Source organism: Fundulus heteroclitus, chromosome 22, assembly GCF_011125445.2.
Source record: "Fundulus heteroclitus isolate FHET01 chromosome 22, MU-UCD_Fhet_4.1, whole genome shotgun sequence".
Taxonomy (NCBI): domain Eukaryota; kingdom Metazoa; phylum Chordata; class Actinopteri; order Cyprinodontiformes; family Fundulidae; genus Fundulus; species Fundulus heteroclitus.
In genome coordinates this window covers 11,795,429-11,808,353 of record NC_046382.1, presented here as the reverse complement: position 1 = coordinate 11,808,353, position 12,925 = coordinate 11,795,429, and the positions used below count along the sequence as shown (strand labels likewise).

General features: G+C 38.1%; 1 protein-coding gene across 1 annotated transcript in view; it reads right to left on the bottom strand.

The window, feature by feature from the left end:
• LOC105934837 overlaps nt 1–12,925 on the bottom strand; it is a 48,983-nt gene that overhangs the window by 33,676 nt on the left and 2,382 nt on the right. The window contains 9 exon segments of the mRNA XM_036125943.1: nt 593–665; nt 756–894; nt 3,549–3,638; nt 3,742–3,853; nt 6,691–6,744; nt 6,836–6,945; nt 8,739–8,820; nt 8,896–8,962; nt 12,194–12,352. Coding sequence (XP_035981836.1) covers nt 593–665; nt 756–894; nt 3,549–3,638; nt 3,742–3,853; nt 6,691–6,744; nt 6,836–6,945; nt 8,739–8,820; nt 8,896–8,962; nt 12,194–12,352 — 886 coding nt within the window.

Sequence of the window (12,925 nt, the reverse complement as noted above, 5' to 3'; positions counted from 1 at the left end):
GATACATCTTCGTGTTGTGGCTTATGAACCACTGCCTCCAGCAGCCAATCGTCACTCTTGAACTCAACTTTGCTCCACGGTGCTCTCAGGGCTGTCACTACATCTGTTGCATGTTGAGCTTTTCTACCAGTTTTCCTTCCACTCAACTTTCCAGGACAACGCTTGGCTACAGCACGCCGAAACAGTCAGTGTCTACAGCAACAACCTTTCATGGCTTACCCTTCCAGTGAACAGTTTCCCCTATTTTTGTGTCTGCCACAACAAAAAACGCTTATTTAAAAGTTATATTGGACTTACTTATATTCAGAAAAACATTACAGGAATAAATGCTTGAAATATATCACTCTGTGTATGTATTTTTTTAACTGAACTCAACTTTTTTAATGACTTTCTAATTCCAGGAAATTAAGCTGTATGTAAAGCAGATCAGCTATGACCTTTTCTGCAGTCCCTGTGCAGTTTTAGAGAATGGACAAAGTGCTCCTTGCTTCAAGTTGCCGTGGGAAATCTTCGCCTAGCAGAATAAGACTCTCACAACTGAAGATTGTCTTTAAAAAAAAACATCCAGAAACAAACCACCCTTCATACTCACTCTAGGATCCCAAACAGGTAAATTGAGATTACTGTCCTCAGGTTGTTTCAGCAGCACAGGATTAGGCCACTCCCTGCAGGAGGAAAATCATTACAAGCACAGTAAATAAAAGAGAATATAATGAGAAATTAACACCATTAACCCAACGGGATTTTGAGTTCACCATTTGGAGAAGACCAAGAAGAACTTGTGGACGAGCGTGGCAGCTACAGCGTTGGGGTAGAGCTGGCAGGTCCTGGCCACCAACATGGCCCACGACACTCCGCCCAGAAAGCCCAGGATGTTGGAATAGATTCCTCGACCTGGCGTCACAAAACAAGACAAAGCGGTTGAATATCTGCTTTATTCACAAGAGCAGCACAGATTGGTGGTAAATTTGTTTTTATTCACGTGAAACCCATAAAACAGCATCTGTGGATTGAGGTCTTATGTATAAGATGCTTTTTGGTTAACCTCTTAAGCCCAGCAGCCCCAGTATTGGGGTAAAAAATTAAATTTATTTTTGTTTTGTTTCTAGGTTCAATACAGTAAATTCGCTTTTGTTAAAAAAAAAAAAAAAAGAAATAGCCAATTTGGAATCCGCAGATTATCTAAGATTATACCAAGACTATAGAAGAGAAGTTTGTCATTGCTGAATAAAGCATTATTAGATTTAAGCATGTTACTTTGAGAAAAGATTTAGGGAAAAAAAAAAAAAAAAAAAAAAAAAAGGGACTTCAAGGGGTTATAACAACAAATAACATTTTTCTGAGGTTTTGGAGGTATGTTATGATCTGTTGTGCACTGCAGAGGCCGTGTAAATGTCAAAAGTGAATATCAAAGGATCTGCTCAGGGGCGGTCTGCTTTCTTTGCTCAAAAAAAGCAAAGAAAACGGTTTACCGTACCCAACCGTTTTACTGAGGAGGGACAAAACAACAAGCTGACAATATTTTTTTTTTTTTAATTAAATTCTTTGAAGAATTTACATATGCAACAATATCAACTACATGAAATGGTCTTTACATTGATGTAATGGCATCTTTAAGAGGTTAAAATGGAAAAGGTTTGATGGGTTATTGCTGTTCGTGTAAGTCACAACATCCAAGTCGTCTCTGAAAATGGGTTCCAGAGTTTAACGTTTGGAAAACATCCCGGTCCATGTTGTCGAGTCTACAAAAGAAACAGAATCTGCCTGCAGGGGGGATTACCGGCACATATGCAGCTTGACTTTTGCCTGATTAATATGGCAGGATTTTTAAATTGTTGGCTGATTTGTCAAAACCAGAGAGACACCACACATTTAGATAGAAACATAGTAGATGTAACTTTTTTTGCTCCTTAGTGTGCGGTGTTCGACCAAAAAGGAAGCACAACACCCACAGATTTCCCTCAGGAACATTCAGGTGTCAGACGGGAAATCTCGTAAAACCTCGAGATTAAACTTGAGTTCAGAGAATGGATGATAAAAACAAAAAGTGAGGGTTAAAGGAGTGGAGACAACAGGGGCTCTGCATCCCCTACGCTATGATATAGAGGTGTGTTGTTGTTAGGGCTGGGCGATGTGGCTCAAAAATAATATCTCTGATTTTATCATATAAAATTTTTTTTTTTTCCTCCTTTTCTTCTCACATAAAGAAATTGAATCAAATATTTTTAAAACTTGCATTTGTGTCAAGCACTTTGACCTTAATTCAATGTGAGACTAAATCCAGCCTGTGAAACAAGATGGCAGCCCTGCCGTTATAAACCATGAAAATACAAACAATGTTTGACACAAGTTCTATAACACAATGATTTAAGAACAGGCTTCACTTCACTTGTGTAACTTCAAACTTAAAACAATAAGTGAATTAAAGTGCCTCGTATTATGCTAAAAGAAATATCCTCTTTACAACATATTTTACAATATATGTTCCTAAACATATATTCAGCATTGCTGCTATTCTCATCATGGAAGCCCAATGAGTACATTGGCAAAATAAAATCCAGATATTCCAAAAATTAAATCTTAGAAAATTGTAAATTTGAATTAATCGATTAAATCAATTTATCGGCCAGCCCTTTTTTCCCCCTCTGATTGGCAACATGTCACCTTCAACAAGCTCTTTACTCGTTAATCATTGGGGAATACCGCACACCCAGAGATTAGGGCTGGCTATTGATTCAAACTTCAAGAATCAATTTGATTCAGATTCTCAGGATTTAGAATAGATTATTTTTGGTATTATAAAGATTTTTCAGCTGTTACTGGAATTACATGACTGTGTAGTTATGCAACATATTGATACTAGTATTATAATAAAATTGAACAGCAAATTACCAAAGTAATGGTAGTTAAAGTAATGGTAGTAGCGGCTGTAAGGACCAAAGCCAAACAGATCCACGGTAGAAAACAGAGACATCCACAGCTGCTTTTTGGACAATAACCTGGTGCATTATTAAAAATATGACATTAAAAAACTCACCTTCCACAGTGGAGTGTGAGTAAGAAAAGGAAAATGTGTTTTTATAGATCAATCTTTGGTTAAATTAATCCATCTTTTGGAATTAATATGAGAATTGATTCAGAATTGGAAAATCATATTTTTAAAACACAGGGATATCGGGCGAAGACAATCCAAGTTGGTGCCTAATATCCCCAATTTAAAGTCAGAGCAGTCTGGAAGTCTTTCTGAGCAGACTGGACACGCTTAACATGGCATTAATATCTCATACGATTATCTTATGAGATAGGGGAAGATCAGGGCAATAAATAAATAAATCGGGCCAATTATCCTGTGCCTTTTTAACGAGGGAGTATTGGTACGCATGCGCATGTTTTGGGTTTCAAAGACCATGCCGCCTGCTAGTGGCGTAGCAGGAAAATTACACCGTTTTTAGCACTTCTACAAATTTACAGGTTACATGTTGTCATGTAGATGTGAAACAGAAAAACAATTCTTTCTTTATGTAAACGGGTCCTTAAGCAGCGCTTACGTTTCGCCCAAAGTTTGATGGCTCTCAACGTCAACCTGAAGTTTTCTTTGTTTGGCACCAGGTATAAAATTTCATCCGTTACTCGACAACCTGTAACGAGAAAATACATAAATAAATAAATATATAAATAAATAAATAAAACCCAACAGGCATCATGACCCCAGTTAAACTTGATACAAGCTGTGTTATGCACCGTTGAGGCTTCGGATGCACCGAATGTCCAGGTTTTTCAGGATGGAGTCTCCCCTCAGGTCCAGGTTGTCTGGAATGGACTGTAAGGCCAATCTGGCAAAAAGCAGGTCAATCTGCCCACAAGGAGAACAAATCAGCTAGTTACATCAACAGAGACTTACTGGAAATGTGGCCTTAATAAACAACTACAGGTCTGACCTTCCTCCAGTAATATTTCAGACAAAATAAGAGAAGGGGACCAAAACCTGGATGGATATTACCCGTGTCTGTTTATTCTTTTACGAGCACTGATAAAAAAAGCCCGCGGAGGGAGATAAAGCTCTTGTAAATATTTTGGCTGAAAAGGTCTTTAAGTTACGATCAGGGTCACTTGAAGCTGCAGTGATTGATAGGTTTGCAGTAAACAGCGTAAGAGTCGCAGAAAAACTACTCAGAGGAGAATATGTTCCTGCTGATTTGCAGTTTAGTAATTTTTAACCTTTAGCCTAAATACTACAAAATACCAAACTGAGCCCAAGGGCAGACAGAATTTGTTATTCAGCCAGGGCTAACCAATTCAGGAAATAAACGAAAACAGAAAAATAAACAAAAACAATAGGAAGTCAACAGGCGTGTTTCTATTAGACTAGGGCCGGACGATAATCTAATAATAATAATAATAATAATAATAATATATAATCGATCGACAGACGTGTGGCGAAATAAGAAAAAAAAAAAAGGCTCAATAAAAAGATTCAATAGAATAACAGTTTTCCTTCATTTTGGATTCTAGCTTATTGTGTAGGTTAATATTACAGTCATTAAATCCTCCCAACCAATCACAACGCAGACCCAGGATCGCTTCGCCCCTTCAAAGAGTTCAAAGTGCACGTGTTCTTTTAACAAAATAAATAAATAAATAAATAAACTTGCACTATGGTAAAAATAAGGTTGAATAAAGACTTGAGTTTATATTCAGTATCTGTGTTATTTATCTGAAAATTGGTCATTAAGCAACAGCATAAAATGGGCTGCACTTAAAATATAATTATTGATAGGATGGAGTCTAATATATATATATATATATATATATATATATATATATATATATATATATATATATATATATATATATATATATATATATATATATATATAGTCTTAAAATTAGTGTGTCTGTTCTTGCTTTGAGCAGGTAAATGAGATGATTTGCCAATAGAATAAGATTTTTGCACTTAAAACCGGAACAATTCATCTCCATCATCTTATTTCAAGATGTCTAATTATCATATTTAGGGGTCAAAATAATCATTCCACTGGAAAATAATCTTATTTACCTGTTAAAATCTGGGACAAAAACACAAATTTTAAGAACATATTACTTATTTTTAGATCCGTTTTTGCAGTGCCCTCTTTAAGGCTGAGCCTGGCCTCCCTCTGGGGGAAGCTAATTTCTGCCTCTCGTATTCAGGGTCTCGTTCTTTCGGTCCTGATCCATGCCTCAGGACCACAGGTGAGGATCAAAGCGTAGACGGACCAGTAAACGGGGAGCTTTGCCCAAAACCTGAGGCTTTTGCCTCAGATTTACAATAATGTGGACAGATTGACAGGAAGGTGAATGATGACTGGTCCCAGCTTTTAGATAGTTGAATAAGGAATAAAGTTTGAAAACATAAATAATTTTAACAGATCATTTTCACTTATCTAACCTGCAATCTAACACAAATTAAATTTCAACTTATTCCAGACTGCGTAGGAACCTTGCTTTAAGGGCGCAGATGCTCAGCATGCTGTGTGAGGTCTTTCTTTTGCTCACAAGGAAACTAAAATATTCAGATTTGTCTCTCTCTCTCCTAAAGGTGCATAGCCACGTTATTTGACTTTTTATTTATTTATACGTCAGTAGCTCACTCTGGTTGCATACCAAGTTTTTATGAAAGATTATCAAATTCTGCTGCCGTATTAGTTGTTAATTTGGTGTTTTATGCTTCGTTCCTACTCAGTTTATTAGTAAATAAATCCCTTCATGTTTATTTTCATGTTTATTTTTAATAACAGAGGACATACAACACTTCTCATTCGCAGCAGAGGATAAACCAAGGAAGCGGCTAAGGGCTATTAGCATCTTCCAGGTGAAACAAGGAACAATTTTCGGAGATACAGTGAAACAAACAAACAAAACAAACATAATTCCAAGAATGAAAAGACGGGAATGTCGCTGGGAATACAGTCTGAACGTTGTTGTTCACTGAAGCAGACGCTAAACCCGCCGATTGCTCAGACGTGACCGCAGAGTTGATTGTCATGAGTAAATGTTCTGATATGAGGCTCTTAAAGTTGCTGTAGATTGGTTTATTTAATTAATTACGGTTGGTCTTCAATCACGCTGAGCTGCTGCTTTGCTGCGAGGCATTGCAGAAGGTCAGGCTCGGTCTGACATTATTTAATTTTGATTTATTAATTAAGCAAACCAGCATTATGATAGTTCTGTAATACTGAAGGTAGATGGCGCCACGTCTGTTTATATCTGCTAATCGCGTCCGGTGCTGGGGCTTTTATATCCACAAAAAGGACCATTAAAAACATTATCAGGATGGAGGCTTGGTGTATATAACCTCATTTTATCATAATCAAACTGTTTGTGGTCTTTCTTATAAGGATATAGCGTGGATATATACCTTTATAAAGTATTAATAACAAAATTATGAAGAAAAAACAATCAAAAATCAACGGTTTTATCAAACTGAACCTCACATTCTTACTTTCGCTACGATTAGTTGCGTAAACTGTTTGCCAACGTGCCAGGCTGTCTATAAACATCCACCTTTAAAAGCGGATAAACAGGTTTGTTGCAGACGTTTATTCGGTTATTAAATCACCCGCACACACCCTCCACACGTGCAGCTTACTCAGTGTTTGTGTGTGTGTGGACACACACACGTGGATAAACACAGACGTGTGTGAGGCTCACCTCAATCCCATCAAATTTGAATTTGATCACCGGTACAAAAGCGTCCTCAACAGCCTTGAAGGAGAAGAAAAAGAGACAAAGAGTTCAAATCTGATAAAAAATGTTTAACTAACAGACCGAGGTCGTCAGGCTGTAAAATACTTACCCTGAGGTCCTTGATCTCTTCATGTTGTTTCAATTTCTCGAAGAAAGACTGGAAAAAGTCCGTTCTCTCTACGTGCCGCGGAGCCACGCACAAGGCATCAATATCAGCTCCTTAAACAAGTAAATAATTCAATCAGTGAAATCTATGCGGCTCATCAAGTTCAGTGGTATATTGCATAAAAAAGGACCAGAGTCTGTCGTTAACATCGACAATAGTAAGGCTATACGGGTCCAACAGGTGAAGACAGCAAACCGAACCACATTAAGATCCTTTAGAGATGCAGCAAAGTTTATAAAACACAAGTTATCTACAGGAAACATCATGGCCCACACACAGCATCAAAAAGTGTAAACATTTCCAAGTAGAAATGAATAGTTTGTGTATAGCTGTAAGGGAGATTTATATCCTATTAAAAAAATGATAATAATCCCTTTTAAACAATAAAAAGGATGAAAAAAAAATGTCTACACTAGGGCTGAACGATGTTGTAAAATAATCTAATTGCGATTTTTTTCCTTAATATTGTGATTTAATGCGATTTTTTTCCAGTTTAATTTATCATGTGTTTCAAAATATATGCAAACAACAAATCAATTTGTTTCCTCGCCATGTGGATTAGTTGCTAAAAGACCCACAACATCTAAACTCAGAGCAGAAATGATTGCGTTCTGCCTACAATATATTTCAATCAAATCTGCAATTTTGACTTTTCTCTGCGTTAACCACAAGCAACAAAAATGGCCTATAAATAAAGACGTTTGTAAACAAGGACTATTTAAAACAAGAACCTTTAATGTTTCCATTAATCAGAATATTATTCAAGAGAACAGCTTTTAATTTAATTAGACATCAATCGTTGAAGATAAAGCGCAAAGTCCAACCAACAAGCAAGTCTATGTATTAAACTGATTGACCTGTACTTAATGCTATGTATGATTATATAAACTCTAAAACAAGTAGTAAAGTTAGATTATCTCACTGCTGCAACTGTCTACCCTTCCATGTGGAGACAAACCCACTTTAAACATTTTACCAACACCTAAAGGACGTGTCTAATTCACTAATTGTTACATAGCCAAAAATTGCAGACCTCTGCGAATTGGAAATTTTAAAATCACGATTATATTGAAAATGCGATTAATTGTTCAGCCCTAGTCTACACCAATAATGCTGGCATGAAAATTCAAGAAGCCAGCAGTGATTCTGCATAAAAAAAAAAAAATGTACGGTAATAATTAGCTGCATGACTTTGAATCTGTAAACACAAATCTGTGAACCTTTAGGCCTCTAAGTGTCCAGTAGATACTTAGATACCTTATGGTACCTACTAAGTATCTTTTTCGGTTCCCCCAAAGCACAAGATATGTAGACGATATGGACCTTGTGGCCTTCTAAAGCCCCCCCCCCAGTACTGTTTGTCTATCAAAATGATATAAACACCTGAATCGATTATACTGTGTATTTCAGTGTGGACATATTTGACGTTCTGTCTTTGTGTTGTTTTTCTGAACAGATTCACACAGAAGCCCCTCCGCTCACAGTCAACGAGGTTTAGTCCTCACTCTAACCACACACAAAAAAAAAACAACACACACAAACAAAACAAAAAAAACTGCATAGGGATAAAAGAATATCACAATGCAGGCCGGCGGTTTCTAATGAGCCGGCAAACCGAGCTTTCTCAAACACAATGGCGACAGGCGCCTCTTTATGGCTACGGCTGAACGCTCTGAGCCGGGTTTTCTGCTCCAACGCGGCTCACGCGGTTTCACTCTGTCACCGGGTTCCTACGCGAACAAGCTAATGAGCCGGCTATTAATTAAGCCGATCTGAATCGGGTGAAACATCCACAACACGAGGCCCGTCAGGCCTTGAGGTTTGACCGCTGCGTTACAGAACGTACCTTTTGTGTGCACTCCGAGTCTGTACGACCCAAATGTGAAAATCTTGCCTCCAACACAACTGATGGCCGACGGTGGAAGATTCTGTGGGACAGAAATTGTTATTGATGACAAACATCAGTTTGTGTGCTATCGACTCGCAAGACAACCAAGACGTACCTTTAGTTCGCTGATCTCTGCAATCCATTCTTTAACCAAGTTATTCAACTTCCCAAGAACAGCCAGTCTGGAAGGAGGAAGAGCGTTTAGCGTGTGCATATTTACAAAACCACAACACAATGGTGCAGTACGTGGCACTGATGCCTTGCAGCAAGACGGTCCTGGGTTCAGATCCCAGTCTGGGGGGGTTTCTCTGCATGGAGTTTGTTCTCCATGTGCATACGTGGGTTTTCTCCGGGTACTCCGACTTCCTACCGCTCTCTAAAAGCACTAGTTGGTGTTTCTAAATTATTCTCTGCTGTCTCTGTGTTGCCCTGAGATGGATTGGCAACACCCCCACAGAGAAGGGGCTACACACAACGCATGGATAGCTATAAATTTAATTGTTTATATTATAATTAATCGGTAAGAAAAACAAGATCTTACAGCAAATCTTAAATGCAGGCTGGGATCATTCTGATGTGGCTTTTCCACCTTTAATTTACCCCTTTACACTAATTGGTTATTATTATTAACTTTTCTTTAAAGAATATTTAAACCCTCTTACTAAACTAAAAAAAAAAATATCTAATTTTAAGGAAACATTTCAGACAAGAAATTAAGCAAACTTTTGTTAATTTGGTATATATTGTATGTTTTCAATAATGTTACAGACAGCAAAAAGACTCCTCTCTGTGTGCCATTACATTATTATTTTATATAAATATATATATATATATATATATATATATATATATATATATATATATATATATAAATATATATATATATATATATATATATATATATATATCTATATATATATATATATATATCTATATATATATATATATATATATATATATATATATATATATATATATATATATATTAGGGCTGGGCAACGATTAAAATATTTAATCGCGATTAATCGCCCTGATTAATCGCGATTAATCGCATTGTATTTACAAACTCCAAGAATGAATTCAAAAGTAGTGTAAAGAACACTTTTATTTTAATGTTCTGCTGCCATATGAACAAAAGTGTTGTAACATTTGTAGCACTTATCAGTAACACATATTTAGTGTAAAGCTCAACTTAAACATGTAAAACAAAAAATAGCAATAATAATAAATTAAAGCTTATTGCCACTGACAGGGAATTCTCTTTATGGGGAAAAAATCTACCAAAAACAGGCAATTTCTGAGGTAACCGCAAGGAGCAGCATTATCATTTTATGTTCAATACCAAAATTTAACTTGGCAGTGGTTACAACTAACTTGTTTCCGTCATATTCCATGCTGGAAGAACTTTAAACTGAAATGCTTGCTAACTCGATATGCTTGCGTTTATTTGACGTTAACACGCGGTTTTTTGTTGTCGCTTTCTCGCGTTCATATAGTGAATGGCAGGGGAAAAACAGGCAAAAACACATGGATACTTTGAAGAGAGAAGCGACTTCACCGACGGCGTCTAAGAAGACCCCCCCCCCCGCTCCGCTCAGCACAAAACTTGTTCCGGCCGCCAACTCACCGCCTCGCCTCGCCTAAGCTCGCTCGCGGTACCTGCGGGAAACACCGCCTTCCGCATGTCAGCTTTGTTTTTTTCCGGCCAGTATCTTTCTTCCTCTGAATCCGAGGCTTGGCTGACAGCGAGGTTATTGCCGCATTATCGCCACTTACTGTTCTGATTCAAACCCCTACACCGCAGCAACAGACCTTTACAAAATAAAAGCATGTGAGCAACATGCGTTAATGCGCGTTAAAGAAAATATCGCCGTTAATAGTCTAATGAGTTAACGCAAAATTAACGCGTTAACTTGCCCAGCCCTAATATATATATATATATATATATATAACGTCCCAAATTCTAGCCCGCCTAAGTCTGAGTTCTCCACAGAAAAACCTCTGGGTAGGAAATTTAAACTGGAACGCCTCCTTAAGTCGGGAGTTGTGAGTCGGTACAACAGGACCATACCCGACTGGCGCATTCATGATGGCTGCTGCTCACAGGAATATCGGATAAAACTTCACACTTTGACTATTTTTAGCACTTCCCTGTTGTTTAATCCACATTTAACTACTTTCTACTGTTGATAAAAGTGCAGGGTTCTCGTCAGCGCATTTCAGCTCATTGGACCGCTACGCTGAAAGCCGTTAAAGTTACACTGAAATTAGAACATTACGCCAATTTTTTATGAGCTTAACGGCACGACATAGAAAAGTCAGTAAAGCTCTTGAACGTGCATCAGCGCAGCTATAAACACCCCAAACCACATTAGCTAACGTTAGTATTTATTAGTTTGACCAACAGCACTACGCAACGCTCCGACACACAGTTACGCTAAAAAAAGAAAAATCCTGTTGAGGATCGTGAGAGTGGATGTTTTGGTGTTGTTTTAATGCACAAAATACCAAGTAGAACAGCGTTATTGTTTTATCAGCAGTGGCTAAACGAGCAACGAAGAATCAGCACCTATTAAATAGATAGAATAAAAAAACCTTTATTGTCGCACAGCTGGGAAATGTGGCTGTGAAAGTGGCAAGCAGTTGTTTAAATGTTTCATGTTCAGTTAAAAAGTTCAGCTCGGCTTTTAAGAAAAAATTTAGCAATAAAAAGTGACTTTGCCGTACGAGACTCAGGTTGGCTGTATTTATATGTAAACAATGGTATTGGTGTGAGCATACATGTTTTTTCCCCCCCAATTGTAAGACAAGTGGGAAACTGGAACGCAATAGGTAGAAAATTACGTAATCTCCGACTTCCGTCTAGGACTAACGTGTTGAAGAAACCTCCGAGACAAAAAAAAGCGGACCTCTCGGTTTACCGGTCTGTCTACATTTTGAGTCTCACCAGCAGTCATGGGAGGAGAATTAGGACCAAAAGACTGAGATCCCGGATCACAACAACACAGTGAAGTTTTAGAGATAAGATGAAAGCAGGGAGCTCAGAGTAGAGCCTCTGCTCCTCCAAGCGCAGCGGACAGCAAAGAAACCCCAGGCAGACCCAGAACTCACTGGAGAGGCTGCAGATACCAGCTGGTCTGGGATCTGTAGACGGTGGGAGAAACTTTATGCTGGGAAGAACGTGCAAATGCCACAGAGAAGGGCTGCAGCTGAGATTTGAATCCACGACCGTTTTGAACCGCTCTGATTTTGCAACCCTACGCACCAATCTAACAAACCTTTATGGAGTGAGAGAACGAAAGAGTGAAATTGTCGGAAGGCTCTCAGGATTTTGTGCTGATTGTTTGTTTAATTTGTCTGGATCTTGGATTTATTTGGTTTATTGTAGCTACACACACCAAAGAACATCTCACCTGTGGTTTAGCTCCTCTTCATCCTCAAAGACACCAAAAGGTTTCATGGCGTCGCAGAGCTTCTTGGTGTACAAGTGGTCTATTTCTCGCGGGGGAGCCAGGCTTATGGCAGAGGTGATGCCATAGTGTTTCTGAGGCTGCTGCCCACCAGGCATGGCGCTGTGGGAAACGACACAAAACAGTCACCAAAGAGTTACATTGCTCTTCTTCTTTCTTTTTTTTTTTTGCTTTTTTTCACAGCTTTAAACAAAGTGACGCGCCGTAAACCACACACGAAAACGTTTGAGTTAGATTGTGACATGCTTCGCCAGGCTAGGTGCACTATAGCGACAATTTGACCAAGTCTGTCAGTAATCTGGCATTTGATATCCAGTAACATATTTTTCCTCCAGCTATACGGCAAGAAGTTAAGAAGAAAACTTGATACAAAACCAATTATGAATGAATTTCTGTTGGTATGTTTATCCCCCAGAGTTGCTGATGAAGAGCCACATTTGATGGAAAGTTATTGATCACAAATGGTTGCTTCATAGAGATTGGACCACATTAAGCCTTTTTCCATCTTATAGAAAGTAGCCAAGACATCTGTTGATTGTATATTTCTTGGTCTTTAAAACATGTTCGAGAGAAGTGATGCCTGATAGAAATTTGATGATCGCTGACAGACTTTTCAGGACTGTTGGCGAAATTAAGCCGTTTCCCCTACAGGCAAAATAGAAGATCAAGGTCAAC